The sequence below is a fragment of the Amphibalanus amphitrite genome, unplaced genomic scaffold, assembly GCF_019059575.1.
Source record: "Amphibalanus amphitrite isolate SeventyFive unplaced genomic scaffold, NRLGWU_Aamphi_draft 000483F_arrow, whole genome shotgun sequence".
NCBI classification, from domain to species: domain Eukaryota; kingdom Metazoa; phylum Arthropoda; class Thecostraca; order Balanomorpha; family Balanidae; genus Amphibalanus; species Amphibalanus amphitrite.
Genome location: NW_024881977.1, coordinates 224,114 through 246,159, shown reverse-complemented (window position 1 = coordinate 246,159; position 22,046 = coordinate 224,114). Strand labels below are relative to the sequence as shown.

Here is a 22,046-nt window from a genome sequence, read left to right as displayed (position 1 = left end):
CGGCGCGGCGCCGTGACCGCGTCTCAGTGGGTAATGAGCGGACGCGCTCCGTCCGGCCGGCCGTGGTCCGTGAGGGGCGGGGAGGGGAGGGGGTGACTGGGTGAGACGGTCCGGAGGTGGTGCGCAGTGCTCACGTGCTGAGGGCTCCTAGCACGCGACGTGCATTCCGATGAACACTGACATTGTGTGAACAATGAACATTGAGCAATGACAAGTCAATTTTAATCGGCGTACTGATAACGCCATCGTTTGTGGATTCAGCTTATAACAATGCTGAAACGATTAGTGATTCAATTGGTTCGGTTTCGGTAGTTTGCAAACCTTTTCCGTGAATGGAACAAACGAAACCATTTATTAGAATTATGTTACGGCTAGCCAGTGACCTGGCTTTTGACGTCAAGGCAGCAGCAAACGTCTCGTTTTCTCACAATTCACGTCTTGGCCCATTTGTCGGCTTTCGTTATAATATCCACTTGTCCAGACTTCTGTTGGGAAATGCCATGTTACATGTTGGCATGGCAGGGGCGTCGCCGACGGGGGGGTCGGGGGGGTCGTGACCCCCCCACTCTTGAAAACTGGGGGTGTCGACCCCCCCACTTTTTGCGATGCTGAGTATGCTTTTTTAGCTTTTATGTCAGTGAAGCAGGCGTCAGCAACACCAACAAATACATCAGATTCAGAATCGCTTCAAGAGCTCCCTAAAGCCAATTAGCCAATTACCTAAAGTTCAATTAGCTGTGGGCGGGGAACACCAGCACAACAATATTTTTAGTAGCCACTATTCTAGTACCTTTTTATCCCTCAAAGGATTGGACGCGCCAAAACTGCCCCGATCGTTCGTCTGATCGTTAAAAAAAAAATGGTCGCAGTCGATTCGTCGGATCAGTACCTAACTACAAAACTACAAACTAGCCTCAGCCCCATGGCTACCGTCACAACTAGCTGTACAGTGCACATGTAGGGGAAAAGGGAGTCAGATGAGACCGTCTCGGGCTTTCGCAAAGAAGTCTCGCAAAAAGGAGCCGATTGCAACGAAACTTCCGGTGCGCTCGAGTTAATCACCTACTTAAAAATAAATCGATATCCCTGATTCAAATAAAGATGACCTTGGTTCACTTTTTCATAACATGCTTTTAATTTAGGTATAGAATAGTTTTTGGAGCTGATTTTGAACTTAGCGCCCATCTGAACATTTAAGAAGTAGTTGTGTTGCTTATACATATGTATAACATGTTAGGAAGCAATCGGTGGTGGTCATCCACTTTTAGGTACTGGTTGATCTGACCTGACCTGATCTACCCCAAATGCATGGAGTCATCAATATCATCTTCGTTCAAAACTAAGATAACATTCGTAATCAGAACCTCGAAAAACCATCACAACTTACATTCGCAAAGTTCTAGCAGGTCCCGAGTTTCCCTACTTATTGGCGATGACCTGAGATGATCCGAAACCGCCTTGCCGAAACCTTGTAAATGGGTATCATCGGCTTTCTCTCGTCACGGGCAGCATGCTCTTTTTCCGCAAACCTCTAGATCGATCAGGGCTCGAAAGCATACCTCAGCGTTACTTTAGTATACGTTATACGTTAGCGACTGGGAACCCACCAATAGAAGGGCTACAGTGAAGCAGAAAACATATTCGATAGCTCTTTCAACGCTCTTTCGCTAGCTTCGCGTCAGATTTCATCTCAGGTCTATGTTTTGCCCATAGAAGGCAAACAGCGAACTGGACAGATTCTGCCGAAACATTTCTTTGCAATAACTTTAGATTCCGTGAATTTGTATGGTATTTACATATGTTGTCTTGTCACCACCGTGTTTATCTCTTTGAGACGCGTCACATGAGTTAAAATTTGACCATTCAGAATTAACGTTAAAACGACCTCAGGTCAACGTTATGTCCAGATCGAAAAAGGACCTCCTGCTGCATATGAATGGATCCGTGTTGTTGAGCTGAACAGTGAACACCTCCCAGGTGCTGTCATCGCTCTACCGCGTCTTCGTCAAAAGTTGTAGAAAAAAATGCTGGTGGCCGTCGATGGACATTTCCACTAATGACCTTTCGAGTCATCACTCGCCATAAGTTGCACCCTGTCCCTGGCAATGATGAGCTGATTTGCCATGGCTCCAAAGATATTTTGCGTTTCTGACGAACTTTTTCAAAGCAGGAGGCATTCGTGCTTCTTCTAATTTCTCATTATTTTCTCATGATGAGGTCACGTATTTGACCTGCCTCCAGATCATAGATGTAAATCCTCAGAATCATGAATTGCCGACACGTATAACCCCATACATTAGGTATACAGTGTACCAAATTTCGAAGTTATGGGAGAAAAGCTACAAGAATGGCGAGAGGGGAAAGTTTGATAGAGGTATACCGTATAACTGAACTTGACATGGCGACCTGACCTTAAGTGACCAGTGATAATTTTTACGCAAGTGATGTAGCTAATAGGTTATACCAAATTTCGCGGCGCTGCGCGACGATTTGTTACACGCGCACACACACACACACACACATACCTACGCACGCACAAAACTGGGAAGCGTGGAAAAAACACCCCTACCCATCGGGTAAAGACTAGAAACCCGACCCCCCCACTCAAAAATCCGTGGCGACGCCCCTGTGGCATGGCGTAACTCATATGACAATTTATGACAACTTACGAACTATGAGTGCCATTAAAGGAGACACGATTCCGTTGTCAACGGTTTATGTTCCGTTAGAGTTGTGGGAATTGCCGCACGGTCGGAGCCGTCAGCCGTGGGATAATGGTAAAACACCCACTGCGCTCGTATTCTCCGGCTCGCCAGCGTTCTGGGACGCCGGTGTTCGTTCTTTTGGTGCTCGTCGGCGGTGGGAGTTTGGTTTGTTTATGTGCTCAGTATCAGAGTCAAACAGAGCTAACGGTCGCTCATGACGCTGTGCATGGTGCGATAACAGTGTGTTTGTAATATCACGTCATTATAGTCCCGGCTCGCATCAGCATAGGACGAATCATCAGAGTTGGCGTGTTGTCACAGCGTGGATTTTCGTGGTGTTGCTCGCCAGCATTCGTCCAATCGTCTCCTAATGGTTCAGAGCTCACCGTTCCCTGGTGGGCTACCTAATGGGTTGTGTTGTTGATTACTAGCTAACTCACGCCGGCTATCGCTAACCCCGAGACTCAATCTCGGTCAATAATCAGGAGTCTATAGTCTCCCTCCAGTGGTGTAACCGTGTGCCCACAGGAGATCTAAGGAGCGGCCCTGTGGGGTAGGTGGTGCTCTAGCCCCCGCTGGGGTGGTGATTGGTGCCGGTCAGGCCAACGGGCGGTCTTTGGTGACAGGGGTGGTGATTGGTGCCGGTCAGGCCAACGGGCGGTCTTTGGTGACAGGTGTCGTCGTCCCGCTGATCGGGGTCACGGTAATGACGGCAAATGGGGCAACCGGTGGCATGGCAGGGATGGCAGTTGGAATTGTGGATCTCACGGAGGCGCTCGCTGTAGCACTATGTGATATAAGTGGATTGTCTGTATTACATCGAAGCGGGCGGCATGAATTATTACTAAATGCATGTGATCATCCGACAACGGCGTTGATGCTGAGCCTCCCGTAAAACACACTGAATCCGAAGTGACGCGATTGTAGCTAGTTTTTTTAATTCTCCTAGAATGAATTAATCGAGGCTTGCAAATACATGCCTGCATAAATGCAAATAAATGCACTGTATTTGTGCAGCGACCTTGTGATTTCCATGATCTGATTCGTGACTGGTGGTCACCTCCCCTCGCCTTCTCTGTGGGTTGCGTCACCTGTCGGAGCAGAGGGGGGCGCCCTGCTCCGGTTTCTGACAGCGCCCCCCCCCCTCCCTAAGGTCACTCGCTGCACGGTGAAGGTCGCGGGGTGGGGGGGGGCGGTTCTGCACAAACCGGAGCACGGAGCAGAGCGGGGCGCATATTTACGTCTGGACAACGAGTTGCGTTGGAGAGGCCGGAAATAGTGGCGATTTCAGGACCGCAAGAATGGACCGTCATTGGAATGATTCTTTCTTAAACCGTGCACTGTTTTCGGCCGGAATTTAATAGGTACTACAAAATATTTTGTTATTACGTTTCCACCAAGGATGAATGCCACCAGGGCTAAATATTTACTACTTTTGCATTTTGTCAAGAATCATATAGTGCTGTTATATTGCAGTTTTAGCGCGTTTGTTACAAAATATGAAGCGAATAAGAGTCAGTGTAATTCATCAGTGCCAGAAGTTAACTTGAGGGAAGCTACGCTAATTGCTCTTGTCCATCGTTATTAAATATTTTGCTTTGTGTATTCCAAAAGGAGAGGGAACTATTTTCTTTGTGCTTTCATGTCAGAATTGAAGGTGGATCATTAAATTTTCAAGGCAGTTTATAAACAAGCATTTGGTCTATCTCGTATATAAGCAGTGGCTAAGAATAAAAGGTTGATCAATCCTGAAGTTCAGTCATCGTACCTCAACTTGGCAGCAAGATCCCCAAGGACAGAGGATATATTGTATACCTGTCCTGTAAATCAAAGCATTTTTGTGCCTGCAAAGGCTTAAGTTCTTTGTGGTGTGTTCGGAGTGAAGCTATATGGCCGTTTTTGTTGTATGTTTATGTGGAGATTTAATATAACTGTGACCCTGTGCTTGTTTGTATACTTACTATGGTCAAACAGGGAACAGCACATTCACATAACATACTCACCTAGCACCTAACTCATAGCTGTACCCTGCAAGTGCAGGATCTGTACTTGTTCATGTCTCGAGCATTAACAAAGCACTTAAGTAGCTTAGTAATCATTTCCCACATTTTCTGAGCATCTAACATGACATACAGCAGTGCAGAGCAGCTTCAGAGAAGAAACACTTTAAATGCACAGACTCACACCAGCCACCCAATGAGCCAGTTCCTCAGTTGACTGTTTCCCTGGATGCAGCTTGGCAAGGTGAGCTAACTATTGGCAATTAGAAGGTTAGCAGGTAAGATTGAGTTAGAGTGAGTACCTACCTATAACTGGGTGCTACTGCTATGCAGGTCTTGGGTAGGCTGCAAATATGTGTGATGATTGAGGTTAGGTCAGCTGTCAGGTTATTCAGGTGCTTACCGAAGAGATGCTTACCGAAGAGATAGGAGTAGGAGGCATGGGAGCGGATGGCTCATGAGGCATTGTTAGTTATCCTCCTCTCATTGTTAGTTAGCATGTACTTGTCGAATCTGCTCTTGAATTGATTGACATTCTCACTTTGTATGACAGTTTCAGGCAGGCAGTTCCACTTGTCGACAACTCTAGATGGGAAGAACTCGTTACGTTTTTGTGTTCTGTGTCTTGGCTTAATTAGCTTCATACTGTGTCCCCTTGTTCCTTGCTGTCCATGATCCAGGACCAGAAATGCACAGTCTGTTTTGATTCGGTCAAAGCCTTTGAGTATTTTGAATGTTTGAATCATGTCGCCTCTAGTTCTTCTCTTTTCCAGTGTGGTTAAGCCAAGTCTTTGGAGCCGCTCTTCGTATGGCAGATGAGACAGTGATGAGACAAGTTTTGTGGCCCTCCTTTGCACCTTCTCCAGCTTCACGATATCTTTCTTGAGGTAGGGGGACCATGCTTGAATTGCAAATTCCATCCGTGGTCTTACAAGTGCCTTGTATAGCGGCAGGAGGGTTTCTTCACTGAGACATGTTAGGGTGTTCTTGATACGGCCTAGCATAGAGTTTGCTGCTGCTGCTGCTCTGGCGACTTGCATGGCAGGTTTCAGGTCAGTGGTTATTAGTACCCCAAGGTCTTTTTCTTGCTCCGAGTGTGCCAGTTGGGCTCCTCCCATTCTGTATGAGTATTTGGGATTCCTTTTGCCTATGTTCAGTACAGTACATTTCTTCTCATTAAATTTAAGAAGCCACCTGTTGCTCCACTCCTGTAGCTTGTCGAGATCTGCTTGCAGTCGCTGCCTGTCTTCTGGACACTTGATGCGTCGAAAAATCTTTGCATCGTCTGCAAAGAGCTTCCCTCCTGACTGGAGTCCATCCAGCAGATCATTTATATAGATGAGGAACAAAGTCGGTCCCAAAACACTGCCTTGGGGCACGCCACTCCTGACCTTCCTCCAGCTAGATCGTGTTCCTTTAATGCATACCCGTTGCTCACGGTTTGTTAGAAAAGATCGAATCCAGTGTGCTAGTGGGCCCTCAATGCCAGCTGCCCAGAGCTTCGCTAGAAGATGGTCGTGCGGCACCGAGTCAAATGCTTTGGCACAGTCTAAGTACACGGAGTCAACGCTGTCTCCATCATCCATCGCATTCTCTAGCTCACACAGATACTCCAAGAGCTGTGTTAAACACGACATCCCAGATCGGAAGCCATGCTGATGGATGCTGAGGAGACCAGACTCTTCAAGATGGCTGATTAGGCGGGTCCTGATTAGTCGTTCTAGTGTTTTACAAGCAACAGATGTCAGGCTTATAGGTCTGTAATTGAGTGGGTCGCTCCGACTGCCCTTCTTATAAATTGGTGTCACGTTTGCCCTTGTCCAGTCCCTCGGTACGCGTCCTTGTTGCAGTGATGCTTGAAAAACAGTTGTCAAAGGTGTACTCAGACTGGTCGCACAGTGCATTAGCACAACCGGGTGCACTCCGTCAGGACCTGGAGCTGACGGCTTCAGACTACGCAGTGTCTTCTCCACTTCATCCCTGGTTATTTCCACCTGTGTCAGTTTTTCACCCTGGAAACCTGTTAGAACTGACCAGGGGGGAGAGACAGCGGTTCTTGTAAATACCTTCTCAAACTCTTCATTTATCACTTCACATGCCTCTTCTAACGTCTTTGTGTCGGCCCCATTCTTGTTTTTAACAGACAAAACTTGTTCTTTAATTGAGGTTTTACTTCTAGCATAAGCATAAAATGCCTTGGGGTTCGTCTTGGCTTCCTTGGCAAGCTTGGTTTCAAACAGGTACTTTGCCTCCCTCACACTCTTTGTTGCCTTGTTCCTTATCTTCTTGTACTGGTTCAGGTGGGTCTTGCTTTTTGATTTTCTGTATCTGTCCCAAGCATGCTCCTTCCTCTGTATGTCCTCCATTACCTTCCGAGTCATCCATTTCTTCTTCCTGTGCTTTCTGTTTGGGCTATTCATGTGGGTTGGAACACAGTGATCAACAACAGGTATGCTCATTGCTCAGGTCACATTTTTATGGACACTTGGCAAATTAAAAAACTAACAACCTAATCTAAGCTAACCCGACTAAACCTACACAACTGCTGACTATAGGAACTAAGCACCTACCTACTTGTGCCTACATCTCATAACATGTCAAAGTAGAGTTCCTTGGTGAAAGATTACCCTCAGTACTTTTTATCCCAGCCTTGTGAAGAAAACTAATGCTTCTAAGCTCTGAGTCACTGCTGGCCATCCACAGCAAGAAATGCTGAGACTGAGAGCTTTGCCATTGTATATTGGACCAACAATCACTATCACGAATGACTATGAACACATTCAATGATCACATCGTTGCATGGATTATCACATTGACAATTTTATAACAATCCTTTTTTCAAGAAATACAGCAATGATTAACATCAAAATCAACATAAAGTGGATTTAGTGATCCAAGCTTTCTCCTCCAGTAGCAATGGAATGATCGCATGTTTCATTTGCCAGACACTGAGTACCTGATGCTGGTGATGCACATTACAATCTGCATAGCATCTAAGCATAGTAAAGCTGCCAAAGTCCATTCATTCTAGATTTTTAACTTGATTGTTAGCACTAATTTATCTTGCTGTTGTAAGTTATCATTCAATATTCATACCAATACATCAATATGCGCTCGTCAGTCAACATTTTCTGGCATGATCCTGCTCAGCCCGCTCTTCAGTATTGCTCAAAGATCTGCAATATTATAGCTTGTTTTCGGCCAATAAGCTCTTTTAATTTTACTTTTTCTTGCTGATATATCAGCCCGATCAACTTGTGTTTATCAACCAAAATTTCATAACTTCAAGTTCAACTTGATGTTGATATTGCTCAGGAGTCAGGACCTCTGTCAGCCTCCTGGATGCTTCGGATTGTTTTCAGTCACATGCTTCTTAAATATGATATAAGTCAACAAAACGACGTACAAGAGTACGGAAACCACCAGATAAACTTAAAAACGCCCTGGAACAGAGCCAAGTGGTGTGCTCCATTTGTTTGTTTACAATGATTGTAGTGCTGATGTATTTTTAGGACTCTGAAGGTCGGCTTATAAAAAAAATTAAACGTTTTTACAAAAGTTGTAGGGCAAGTAATATTTATCTGAAAGAACTAAAATATCCAAAAGCCAAACACTACGAAATACATGAATCAGAGCGAAAAAGTAACCCAAAAATCCAGCCTAATCATCGGCTCCTAAAACTGCAACAAAATCAGCACTTTTCCCCGCAACTCGTTGTCCAGACGTAAATATGCGAGCGGGGCGGGCCGGCACTGATGGTCAGCTGATGGGCGTGATGGGGGAGGGGAGGGGAAGTGGTGGGGTCAGGCAGCGCAGTGGGCGGCGCCCCGCGGCAAATCGCAGCGGTCACTGGTAATCAAAGAGTGGATAGAGTAGTGTGGTAATGACTGTCCCGGCGATAGTGGCGGCTGCTCTGCAAGACCCAGGTGATCTTATTTCTGGGGCAGGATGAATAAACGTTGCTTGTCTGTTATGTTACGTCGGTGGAGCGTCAAAGCTCACCCGTCAAATGAGACTTGCTCTTCTACCTGAACGTATTGCTGCTAGACCAAAATTACTCGTTTGTGTTACGAGTTTTAGCCCCATCTCTCTTATCAGCCTTGAGCGCCGATATTAGCTGGTGTGCCGTGCTCTCTATATGCCATGTGTCAACAGTGTCAGACGGTAGTTCCCCGTTCCCTCGTACCTATGCAACAGTTGCGCCGATTGCAACCGCCGCTGCGGTCGGATATGTGAGCTATACGTTGCCACTAATCGACCAACGTGACTACCGCCCACCGTTACTAAAATACCCGCATTCCACGTATCATTTTACCGAATGAACCTTGCTGAAGTAATGTTCATGACTGATGGAATCATTCCGGATTTCCAGATTCGTCGTAGGCCTATTGCCTAATGCCCTTATTGCTAGTATCCGCCATCTCAAGTTAGGACGTAAAATAACTGCGAATAGCCATAGGCTGTGGCCTGTGCTGACCAACATAGAAGCATCGCACAAGTGCACTTTGAGCTGCCTCTCTGAGATACCCAAGCAAGCTTTGTCTCAGCGAATTCTTATTCAGTGCTCTGTGCATTGTGCAATATGCAATATGCAACAGGTCAACAGGCACGAACTGGCAGTATGCGGCTCGCCTTACCATGACTCTGTATCTCTGGCATTCCTGCGCCCTGCAGTCTATGATACGTCATGCGGAACCACTGGACCATAACCCTGGTAAAAACACAGCCCACCGCGCCGGGTGGCTGACTATGCCGGCACTTCCCACATCACTCCCGTCACCTGAGGCTTGCACTCGGCCTGCGTGCCGTCCGGCGTCTATTGCCGCGCCGGTTGGGGAGGGAGAGGAGGGGAGGGAGTTCCGCTGTAACTCCGGTGTAGCTCGGTCGCTCGCCCGCCGCGGGCTATCGGTATGCGTGGAATGTGGTTCCGCCGCGCCGCCGTAGTCGGGCCGCGGGTAGTGTGGATGACCGCGCCGCAGACTGACTCGAGGCGCAGGCAGTTCCGGTGCTCACAGCTAAGCTGCCGTTGTCAGGTGTTTCATTTCTAGTGAGGATGGCACTGAGATAATCATTTTTATTTGTCCCCGGAGGCCAGTATTCTGTTTGTGGATGATAACAGACCTAATGGGGAAACTGCATTTGACAGTCTGCTGACATCGCTTATCGGTTTCTTTACGTCAATAGCGTTTACCATGTTGATGCTGGATTTTGATATTGTGCATCGGACTTTCCCTCGACTCACCTCACCGGATGGTGTTCTGTTCAGTCTGTAGTCTGTATCCGACCGCAGCCGGCGGATGTGGGGTAACGGTTGGGGTGGGACCCCGGGTCGCCGGGCTCTGCAATTTCTGCAGACTGTGGGGTTTCCTTGTGGTCTGACAGAGGAGGTCTAATCACTCCTCTTCCAGACCCAGCTGTCTTGACGACCCGTAATGCAGCTCTGCTCACTGCTCAGTCCAGGTGCCCGGTATAGTTGGGTTAGACTTCTATATCCACTCCTTGCTGTCTGGGACGGTTGGGTCAGCAAAGCGCCCCCATGTCAAGGTTTCAGACCCCGTCGCTCATGCTGCTCCAGATTCCTCCATGGATGTTGAAAAGAACGTCGGGCGTTCACGTGTCGAATGGCTAAAATTGGCCTGTTGTGATAGCACGTCTAGTTGGCTGTGGTCGATACCTGATAACGAGGGCGTTCAATGGTAGGCGGAACATCGCCATTTCGTCCGTATTGTGACGGAGAAGGTCGCTGCGCGGGGCGCACTTTGATGGCTTGTGTCATAATCGGCCCTCAGCGGGTCAGGCGCGGCGAATTTCCTATCGCACCGGCCGGTAGAGGACCTTAGTAGTGGCCAGATTAGTGTCATGGGGCTAATGTGATCAGATGGGCGTATTTCAGCTTGGGTATCGCAGACTGCACTGCGGGATAAAATCACTTACCGAGCGCCAGTATAACGAGACCCTCCTGCGGTGACAAGGTCATGGCGGCAGTCGAGGAATTGGGTCACCATCTGAACATCATAGATCGGCCAGGAAGCATTGTCGTAGGCGGTGGTGCTGGTGCGGCTCGCCAAGGTTATTGAGAGAAGTGTGGCCTTGAATCGAGGCCCGCTAATGTGACCAATGTAGCAAGGAGATTGTTACTTTGGATAGTGTTTCGATTGAAGTGTGCGTCAGTTTTCAAAGTGTTTGGCTACCTGGTTAGCGAACGGCACCGGAGCGACGGCCAGCTGGCAGTCTTCGCCGGATCTACCCGTCTCGACCGTCCCCCTGGTCTACCCTTGTCTCTACCAACCGTCCCCTTTTGTTTCCGACTGACCGCTCCTTATGCCACTACTAACCTTCCTCTTCTCTCTCCCCAGGAGAGAAGTCGCCGCTTGTGGCACGCACCAGCTCCGATGCGGCGGCAACGGCGGCCCAGCCCCGCCGCTCGCGCGAGGAGCTGCGCCAGCTCTGGAAGAAGGCCATCAACCAGCAGGTGCTGCTCAACAGGATGGAGCGAGAGAACGAGCGCATCACAGGTCAGTGGAGGTCGCGGCTCTGCGCTCCGGCAGGTTCTGTACTTATTAAAGTGTGGCTGGATGAGTTTTGGATGGTGTCTGATCAACTGACGGCTTCAGCACGAAATGGTTTGTCATTTGTTGGTGTCTGTGTGAGTTTTGTCTCAAATGATAGTTGAACACTCACTCGCTCACTCACCAACTCACTCGCTTGCTTATACATTTATATCTCTAAGTATGTCACTGTTTCTCTGCTAGTGACCTCATCTCAATTCACTATCAATAAGGCGAACAAACCGTTCCGTGCCGGAATCTCAGTTGCGCTTTTCTGGTGTACTGTTTGTCTGACAAATCAGACGTCACAATTGCGGCGCAGGAGAATGGCACGAGCACACCAGCAGCAATGAGGCCGTCATGTGCGCGGTGTCTGTCTATTCGTGGCGTGCGCGATGCGATCTTTCCGCTGTCTTGGTCTGCCGGGCCGCCGGACGAAGGTCACCCGGCAAAGGAAGCTCACTGGCGTGACGCCGCTGCATCATAGCGCGAACTGCACGCTTCGCTGAGGACATACCTGTGGATCCGGCCGAGCAAAGTAGGCTCGTGTGGAGCTCAGCCGGGCTGTCGAACAAAGTGAATGGCGCCGCTTTTGGCTGATGATTTCATGCCATTTACCTGAAGGAGCCCGTGCCGAAACGTCAATTGTAAGACGCGGAAGCTCAGAAGGAATCAGTGTGTGTTCCTATTCCGGTTCATAATCATGCTATCTCATATCTAAGCGTTGGTGTGCAGTTAGTTGCACGGTGCTGACTGCTGGACTCAACTGAAATGAGATTCTGACAGCCCGGCTGCCTGGCACGACCCGGTACAGCTACTCTCAGTTGCGCTGCGTGCGACGTGCGTGCTCTCATATTTCGTGCGTGCTCGGTCACCGGTACATACGTGTGGGGAGGGTTAAACGGCTGGGTCAGCGTCGCTGCTGTAAGTGCGAGGGCACACTGGCTCCGTCGAGACTGTTGCTACGTGTTTTCTGCGTGAGGCCAGTGTATGTGTTTGTTGTGTGAGAACTGGGAGTCACACAGGCTCCGTCAGCACTGTTACTGCGTGTTGCCTGCGAACGATGTGTCTTGGTTGTCTCAGGTCTGAGTGACACACCCAGGCCGACCTTACCGCTAACCCTCCACCGTCAGAGCGTGTGCGGAGCGGGGAGCGTGTCATGTACGCCGAGATGCCGCCCTGCGCCGGGGACGTCAAATCCGAGTGGAGGCAGCTGCTGGACAGCTGGCGCGCCGGCAGAAAGGTCCACGTCGACGACCTCCAGGAGCTCGTCTTCAGAGGTGCGTGGCCGGCGGTATCGGGCAGAATCGGGGTGTGTAGGGATGGATGGGAGAGGGCTTTTAGTCATTGATTGACTCACGATTTCAAACTGGGAAGTCGAATTCAGCGTAGTTCATTTGCGTCTATGTTTGCTATATTTCGGACGAGGGGATCGCTAGGCAAGTTGTTAAGCGTTACTGCTCGAGCTCCCATTGCATAGAAGTTAATGGTTGTTTCAGACGAGAAGACTTTCTTGTGGCGCTATTTTCAATTTGCTTGACATGATTGTCCGTGTCTGTGAGCCTTCGTCTCATGTCCGTGAGCTGTCGACCCGTATCCGTGACCGTGATCTACCCTCGTGTGTCCGTGTTAGTAACCCGGTCCCCTGTGTCTATACAGGCGTTCCGATCCGTCTGCGTCCGGAGGTGTGGCAGCTGCTGGTGTTTCACCACCGGCTCCACCACCCGGCGCCGTCCGTCAGCCACGTGGACAACTACGACACCTCGTACCTGCAGCTCATCCGGCAGCTGACCAGCTTCCAGCGAGAGATTCTCACAGACCTCGGTACGTACGGCGCGGCAAGATCCTCACCGACGTCGGTATGTTTGGGGCGAAGCGTAGGCAGATGGGTGGGAGGATGTTTGTAACTAAGGGGGCTGGTGTTGTGACATGTGATCACTTGATCTGTGATATCTGGTATGGGCGCCAGTGTTGCCCTCTGCGGTGTTGACCAGGCCCGTGGCTTCGACGGAGGTTGAGGTCCGCCTTCACTCTCGTTGGTCTATCGCGCCAGTGTCGCCCTCTGCAGTGCTTGCCAGAGCGGTCACCTCGACCAAGGTCCATCCGCACCCTGTTCCCTCCGTCTCTCTGTGTGCCTCACACCCCTATCCCCATCTGCTGTCCGGCTCCTTCCGCGCCACTGCTGATGGAGTGCTTCCCCTCCGCCCTCCCGTCATCTTCCTTCAATACTGCCGCCGGCAAATGACTGTCCGACCCTGTATGTTACCGCTGACAGGCCCTCCCCCGTCCCTCTGCCCCCACCACTGACAAAGATCTTCCCTCCCATGCGTCGCCGCAGGTCGCACGTTCCCGCAGCACCCCTACTTCCGGAGTCCGTTCGGCTCTGGTCAGCTGGAGCTGTTTAACGTGCTGAAGGCGGTCTCCCTGCTGGACCCCGAGCTCGGCTACTGTCAGGGACTCGGCTTCATCGCCGGCATACTGCTGCTTCATGTGAGTTCTGAGACCGTATTGATCGTGACGTTATCTCCATATGCATGACCTCTATGCATGTAGTGGTCCATGATCGTGAATATATGTATGCTAGTTGTTTACTTTACGCAGTCACACTTCTTGATGAATCTTGCCTACACTGAGCCCTCATCGACTTGGCTACGACTTTGGGCAGGATTGAAGACGTTTCAACTTTCAGAATATCTTCGTGGTGTCATTTGACGAACCCATGTCCTAGTTAATTGTCACGCCATGTCTGTATTTCTTGAGCACGTCTTCGATGACGATTCGCTCACGCCCTTGCCGTTTTCATGTTACAGGCGCCGGAGGAGGAGTCTTATGAGCTGCTGAAGCACATGCTGTTCCCCCTGGAGCTGCGGAAGCAGTTCATGCCGGACATGTCTCCGCTGCAGATTCAGATGTACCAATTTTCGCGACTGGTACACGACCATCACAGGTAGGAGGGGCGGACATACAGGTGTGGGAAGTCTTACGAGGTCCACCGTTTTGTGCGTGTGTGTGTGGGAGGGGGTGGGGGGGGCTTGTGGGCGCCAATTGCGTGGATGGTTGTGAAGAGATCTCTAAACGGCGCACCATTTAAAGTGGAGCTACATATGAGCGCTGCTGCAGTTTGCCTTCCCCATATTTCACCTAACCCCGCTCTCCCACATATTTTTTACGTGAAAGGTATAACGGGTACGATTAGTTCGGCCTGCATTACATGGCACCCGCCGCCTCTTTCAGTACCCTAGTGCCACCGCCAGTGAGCTAGCTGCCCCTCGCGCCGCCACCAGTGACCTGACCGTCTCCTCGTCCGTTTTACAGTGATCTGTACGCCCACCTGGAGAAGTACGAGGTGTCTCCGATGTTATACGCCACGCCCTGGTTCCTCACGCTCTTCTCGTCCCAGTACCCGATCGGGTTCTCTGCCCGCGTCTTTGGTAAGTCGCTGGCGGGGATGGCTGGTCAGGAAGGGACCGCTTTTCGGAAGGTATTGGGATCTTCTTAACTAGAGCATGCATCGCACCTATCTCGTTCCCGGACTATATTTTCAATAAGCAGTGTCCGTTTTTGTTTTAGGATACTAGCAGCGTAGCCTTGCTATAATAGCAGATTAGATAAATCATAAAATAATACGTACGGGAGCCGAGTACTTTCATCCTTGGCTTATGTACATATAATCTGTCTCGTTTTATTAAATATGATTATCGTCTACGATACATACATCTGTTGATAATGGATTGGTTGCAGCTTGATAACCATGTTCATTGATTAGTTTTGCGGAAAGTGGAGGTTTGCGAATGTCAGTGTTGTGTGCTATCTGCTAACCACTGCGTCGCGTTTGGTCTCTGTCAGACCTGATCCTGCTGCTGGGCCTGGAGGCGGTGTTCAAGGTGTCGCTGGCGCTGCTGGACATCCACCAGGAGCAGCTGAAGAACCTCACCGGCATGGAGGACATCATGGAGTACATCAAGACGGAGATGCCGCGCCTCAGCCAGACCAGCGCCCAGCAGGTCTTCAGAAAGGTACAGAGACATTATATAGCCGCGTAATCACAATTACCGGTGAGAAAGACAATGCAGTGAAAATTCACCGTCGCGGTGCATAATTGAATTGGGTGTTTTAATGGAGCCATTATTTTAGAAAATTAGAGTTTCGTCGCGGTGCTCAGGCTAGCTAATCGCCAGCCACGTGGATGTAATCGATGCACCCTCTACATACATATGTATAATCGTAAGCATCTAGCACCAGCACCGAACTGGCTCATGTTGATTATGTGTCGATGTCACCTGACTGTCTCCCACCTCAGAGGCTGACCCCTTCTGTCTCCCTGTGAACCCCGTCCCGGCCAGGCGGTGGAGCTGGACATTAGCCGTCAGCTGCTCTCCTACGAGGTCGAGTACCACGTCCTGCAGGAGGAGGTGCTCGCCTCGCCCTCACACGCCGACAGCGACCTCAACAAGCTGGGCGCGATGAACCAGAACCTGAAACGGCAGGTTATGGAGCTGCTACATCAGCTGCAGACCTCCAGCGATCAAATCAAAACGTGAGACGAAACGTCGGCTCGACACCACATGAGCAATGTGCATGCATTTATATACATATGCAGTGCCAAACTGCCAATTACTCATTTATCGTAATTGCAACAGTGTCTGTGTAACAGTATCTGCCAGTTGGTAGTGCCACGAAGTGATATGGCATGTGAATATTATGTCAGCATGACGTCAGTTAGTTTGTGAACAACGGTCTGAAATCAGGCGAAGTTTCTGTAATGTAAAATATGTTGATAACTGACTGACCTCACCAGTGTGTGACCCATGGTCTCCCGCTTTCCGACAGTCTGACCGAGCGGAACAAGACGCTCGAGTCTCGGGTGAGCCAGCTGAGTTCCGAGAGGTCTGACCTGGTCACCTTCGTCCGCTACCTCAGCCTCCACACGCCCGACCGGCTCGAGGTGCCGGCGCCGTTCCGACGCTTCCTCGACGACGGCGCCGCCTCGGAGCCGGCCGGCGACGCGCGCGACCCACTCAACTGTGCCCTGTTCGAGGCGGGTCCGTCGCGGCCGCGCCGGGAGAGGGCCCTGTCACGCTCCAAGACGGTGGACTGCGAGTGACGCTAGGGAGGAGGGAGGGAAGGAGGGATAAAGGCAGGTTTGGTGAGAGGAGAGTATTTTGGAGTGGTGCGAGGGATGGAGAGGGGAGGCTGAGTGGAATGGAGGACTCGCGATGAGAGGGATATGAGCCGGAGCACGGGAGGGCGCTGGCGGTCTGCCGGCGCCCGGCGGCCGCGGTCGGTCTGTTTGTATGTCTGTCTGTCTGTCTGTGTATGGGGCAGCGCCGTGTGATACTGACAGCTAGTCGTGCCGGGGGGAGGGCCAGGGCGGGGTGAGGCCAGTATGTGCGCAGAGCCAATAGTCGACGACACACCTCAGCTCGCTTTCTACTGCTTCCGTCAGACATCGCTTCTTACAAAAGACGCCGTTTTGCGCGGCCAGCTGCTGGGCTGCACGTGGTTAGAGCCTATTTACTCCTTTTTTAGTGCCGAGCCTATATAATTGACATGAATCGCGTTTTACCTCGAGTATTTATTCTGTCCCGTAGAGGCGTTTTATAGTCGTAAGCGTGATAGTACAACGCTTACGCACACTCTTATATCACTCAATGCGTATGCTGCTTGCTGGCTGCTAACGTACGCTAGCATGTGCTACAAAAATCGAGAAGACGAGGGTGCGCTGAGCGCGTGCCTGCCGTCCCAACAGTCAGCCATCTATGCCTTGCCGTCTGTGCGCCCCTTGGAGCTGCGCGCGCGGGCCGGGGTGCCCGGAGGGGCCGCTGTGGGCGCTGACGAATAGATGGCGACCGCGCGCCGCTACCACCCGTCGGCCTTATGTGACCGAGCTACCATATTGTGTGTGAAATATATTAGTTCTTAAGAAAGCCGACATGTTTGTGTGTGAGAGGGTCAAATGTATGGCACGGACTCTTTTGACACAGCTTTCAATGCTTCTGGACTTTTGAACGGGTTTGAGAAATATTTGTCGGCTGTCTTACGGATTTCATCAATGCATCAAATTGTGTAAAACAAATTAATTCAGCAATAGTCAGTTCGGAAAAGGCGAGCTCAAGACAGGCATAGCAAGAAAGGCAGAACGTCATCACAAGATTCGCATGATCAACATTACTTGTTTTGTATTGAAAATGATCGGGCTTTTCCGCGCAGCACTTCTGGGAAGCATAAAACGTCACTGTTTGCCGGAGTCCGCGGAGCCGGCTGGACCACGTGAGTGGGTCCTGTCTCCGACGTCATTCGAACCGGCTGGGCACGCGCCTGACCTTGGTGCCTACTGCTGCAAGCTATTACGCCTTACGGCTTTTGGGGGAAAATTATTAACTTTATTTTCGTATCGGTGAACATTAACTCATTAGTTTTTTTCCGAGTCCAACGTGTAGAACGAGTATGAGTTGTATTAAGAGTTTAGTTGATGGTGGACCTGAGTGGCCACTGAGCGGAGCAGAGCGATTACCTGCAATCCGCATGCTCTTTCTGCATTTCAGTGCATGTGCACCATATCTCGGTAAAAGATGTGTTTTTGTACTCAGGAGGCTGGCGTCTCGTTCTTTTTCGGACCTTGGAGGCTCTCCATCTCCGGTTGGCAGCTGGTTTTATACAATTATGATGTATGCCGACGGGGGACAAACAGTTTGTCTCCCACGGGACTCCAATTCATAACGGATGGGTCGACTACCGAGATATCACGACCATCGAGCGTGATCTTTTAGGTATTTGGGTGATCTTCATGACCGTAACGTTTGAAGATAAAATCACAAGGACTCTGTGGGGTCGGCCTCGGCTTGTGCATAAGATAACGAAGAAACTGATTGAAACGGTGGTATGTTGATTGAACTTTGATGTATTTTGATAAACTCCTGCAAATGTTGATGAAGAACGAAATTCGGGAAATCTTTAGCGCCATCACGTGAACTGGAAGGTCACTTAAAAAATTCGAACTTATGAGCAATCTCTCCGCATCGCTGGACAAATTTAATCGCTGTTTATTACACAGCACAAGGATTCTATTCATACACAGACTTCCCGGTTTTCGTTTCTTTCTCTCTTTCTCTCTCTCTCTCTCTCTCTCTCTCTCTCTCTCTCTCTCTCTCTCTCTCTCTCTCTCTCTCTCTCTCTCTCTCTCTCTCTCTCTCTCTCTCTCTCTCTCTCTCTCTCTCTCTCTCTCTCTCTCTCTCTCTCTCTCTCTCTCTCTCTCTCTCTCTCTCTCTCTCTCTCTCTCTCCTCTCTCTCTCTTCCTTTCTTTTCTGTTTATTTTTATCCCGATTCCCGGCAGTGCGAAATGCAACATGTGATTTAGACGCTACAGTGTATACCTACGTCTGCGGCATATCACACAGTGGGCACTGGACGTTTAGGACAATGATAAACGTGTAAAGCTTTAGAGCGTACCATACTAATAAACAAGACAGGAATCGCGGTCAACCACCTAACGTATAAGCTAATACTTGGTCTGGAGCTGATACTGAGCTCGTTAGTCATTTGGCACCGTCTAACATGTTAACTGGGGGGGCCAAACCCCCGCAGTCATCGGCCTGCCCCCCCCCCCCCAGTCAGGGCAAAAAGTCACTACTGGGGGGGGCCGGCAATAGCCAAAAGGCAAACGAATTTTTAGGTCGAGGCGTCAGTGCACATAAAAGCAAATGTGTAAACGAAACATGGATGCAATGTGAGCACATTGATACCTAGCCGATTACTTAGGCCTGTTATCAAGTGTTTATTTTGTTTACCTGACCTTAACCATTTTTTTTTTTTTCGCTCAGCAATACGTTACATTTCGTCTTTTCAGGCGCCCAACTCCGTGTCTCGGATATTCTTTTTTATAAATTTAGTCCGAACCTTTTGAATGGAAGGATTCACAAGGACAGAGCCCCCGCTAAGCAGATCTTGTTGCGTTGGCCCTGCCCTCTACCCTCCGATCGCACAATTCCTGATCTATGGCAGAATTTAGAGCCCAAAGTTTTACGTATGCACATAGCCGCGCACGGCCGGTCCCCTCACTGACTTCGACTGGTTACGGCCTGCCACCAACCGCAACCATACCCGTCAGGAGGCTCATAAACATCAAGCGACTCTGTCGCGCTTCGAACCCGGACTGTTATAACCGGGACGCATGCCCTCACCACGCGGAGTCCAACGCTCTACCGACAAAAAATTCTCCTTTACGTATCAATCTGTTGTTTCTGTCCTCGGGGCGTCAATCTCTTGTTTTTGCCTATCGTCGTCCTCACTATGCGGCGTCCAGCTTCTGGCTGGACGGTCACCGGTGTGCGGCTAGAGTAGCTCCTAGTCGTAATGAAGCAGGATCCCGTGGTGGTCGTACGTAGGCGCAGATTGGTGGTCTGTCGCTGGATTATCTAAAGAAGTCGGCGTGGAGTCCCGGTGGGCAAATGCCAGCCAAATACCAGCCTGTAGGGTCCCAACGAGCCTCAAATTGCACTACTACACGGGGAAATCTTCATTTTTTGTTTAATTTATAGCCTCTGACAACCTTAAGGTTGTGTCGGAGATCCACGGCGATTACGACTTACGGAGAATCCACCTGAGAAGCCATCAGTTTCCAAGTTGATACGTACGCATTACACTCGTCTGAGGGGGCCCTAGTGGGAAAATACTGTCTCCACTCAGCTTGATCCTTAAAGCCTGGTATGGATCATATAAAGCCAGTGTGGGCTACCATAGAGGCCGGCGTGGGTCCAGAAGCTGGTGTTAGCCCTCAGAACTCGGCAGAGCTCAGAGTCAAGCGCTCAGTCTATGCGTGTGGGCCCCCGACATAAGGCTCGGCATGTAAATTCCTTAGACAAGGCACTGCCACTCAAAAACGCTCAACACCATGGGTCGGATGCCCTATTATTTTTTCCTTTAGTTAAAAAAAAGCATGGTGTCAGGGCTGTGATGAAAAACAAGTGGTCTAAATCCGGTGAGAAAACAGGATTTGGGGGTACCCTAGGTTTGGCTCCTTCAGGCTCTGGCCCCCCCCCAGTGAAAATTCCTTAGACGAGGCCCTGCACTGTGCAGTTGCTGTAGTTGCTAAAGCGAATGGAAGTAGGATACGGATACATTCGTCATCACTTTCCTGATACCTACTGACGTTCGGTTTAATTCGTCATTGCGGTTCACGGCCTATTGAATTAGAGGAATGATCGCCAACGAATGACGTCCGGCGGACGTATCAATTGGTGTGGAGTCGAGACGGGATCGGTTCGCCAGCTCTCTGATTCGCTCTCGGATTGGAAGCACTCAGTTGTTCCGACCCGGCCCCCTGATTGGTCAGTTCCGGTCGCGACCCCTGACCTGAGCCAAGGACTTTGCTGCCAGCCAGTGGCAGTGAGCAGACGTGTGTCTTTCCTCGAACCGAGACCGTCTCTACGCTGCACTGTAGTGAAGCGACAATAGCCGTTTTCACGACGGGCTATCTGGCGAATTTGACCAAATATGCACCAAATCTCTTTCCCAATATAGACATTCACATCATGAATTTATTTCAGTGCTTTAATCGAAAATGATATCTGATTATTTTAAAAATGAAGCATTAAGCATATGTGCAACCCGAACTTATAACTTTTAAGTTTTAAGAAACACACTGAACCTAATTTTACCAAATCGGCACCTAATCAACACCAAATGTGTACCAGATGGCCGTCGTGAAAACGGCTATAAACCACGCGTGTCCACAGTAAGCTGCAGCCGACACTGCGGCTTCCAGACGGATGGCCTGTTTGATCTCGGTGGTCGTATAGGAAGTGCGTGGTTTGCTCAGCGTGCATGCATAGAAGCTTTGCTGTTCTTTAACTGAATCGAGTTAATGTCTTACATCTACAAAAAGCACTATTCTACGAGCAATAATTGCAATCACAATTCACAGCTAAAGCGAGATTTTAGCTGATAGCCGCTAGCCGTTTGGGATTTGGAAAATGCTTTCTCTCTGACGAACAGAACCGTGTCCGTGTTTACCGTTTACGCTGCAGATTCTGCTGCAACCAAACTCAGCCCAAATATTTTGACGGGTCGGTATTTCCAGGATAAGAAACCGTGATGCATGACACTCCCTTCTGCTCCCTTACCAGCCTCTGCAATGTTTTTCGATCCGTGGGGAAGTACAAATATTGTCTTAGCAGGCTGAATTTAGACGTTCCCAAGATATCTTACAATGTTCCCGTGCTACGCTGGCTGGTGTGGCGGCCGGCCGGTCAGTATTTTCATAATAACTATATATGTATAATGTAGGCATACCGTGGGATGGCTTTTCATACTTCCGTAGAAGGGTAAAATCCGAGCTGGCCGCTGCGTACCGCTGCATAGCCTACAATTGAGTGCAGTTTGAGTGAGAGTCACTCAAACTGTAATTGAGTGACACTCAACACTCACACTCAAACTGCTATCAAGACTCAACTGCACTGAAGTAACACACTCACACTCAACTGCAATTGAGTGAGAGTCGGAGCGACTGTCTCTATCCATTCGCCCAGTGTCAGAGCCGTGCGTGCGTGCGAGGCCGGCTCGTACGGTAGCCGGGATAGGCGACCCATCCCAATCCGTCTTCGATCAAGCAACGAAATAGGCCTGCAATACCAAACGGCTGTGGCAATTTGAAAATTCGCAGCATGACATTGGGTCACGGACTCACGCCGTATTTATAATTTCCGGGAAGCCAGATTCTCGAATCAAATCTGGACTAGACTAGATGCTGTTTGCTTGCATGTGACGCTTCACCCGGTTTACATTTGCCGATTAAC

General features: G+C 49.7%; 1 protein-coding gene across 3 annotated transcripts in view; it reads left to right on the top strand.

The window, feature by feature from the left end:
* LOC122392356 (TBC1 domain family member 1-like) overlaps positions 1 to 17,180 on the top strand; it is a 43,559-nt gene extending 26,379 nt beyond the window's left edge. For 2 of the 3 annotated variants that reach the window (XM_043387144.1, XM_043387142.1), the window contains 9 exons: positions 11,062 to 11,220; positions 12,387 to 12,533; positions 12,913 to 13,077; positions 13,592 to 13,743; positions 14,064 to 14,200; positions 14,569 to 14,684; positions 15,100 to 15,269; positions 15,597 to 15,790; positions 16,084 to 17,180. In XM_043387144.1, the coding sequence (XP_043243079.1) occupies positions 11,193 to 11,220; positions 12,387 to 12,533; positions 12,913 to 13,077; positions 13,592 to 13,743; positions 14,064 to 14,200; positions 14,569 to 14,684; positions 15,100 to 15,269; positions 15,597 to 15,790; positions 16,084 to 16,357 (1,383 nt within the window). In that variant the 5' untranslated portion in view covers positions 11,062 to 11,192 and the 3' untranslated portion in view covers positions 16,358 to 17,180. Of the gene's footprint in view, positions 1 to 8,553; positions 8,632 to 11,061; positions 11,221 to 12,386; positions 12,534 to 12,912; positions 13,078 to 13,591; positions 13,744 to 14,063; positions 14,201 to 14,568; positions 14,685 to 15,099; positions 15,270 to 15,596; positions 15,791 to 16,083 lie in introns of those variants that run through there. The other variant, XM_043387143.1, reaches the window with a different exon arrangement.
* Positions 17,181 to 22,046: the final 4,866 nt, after the last annotated feature.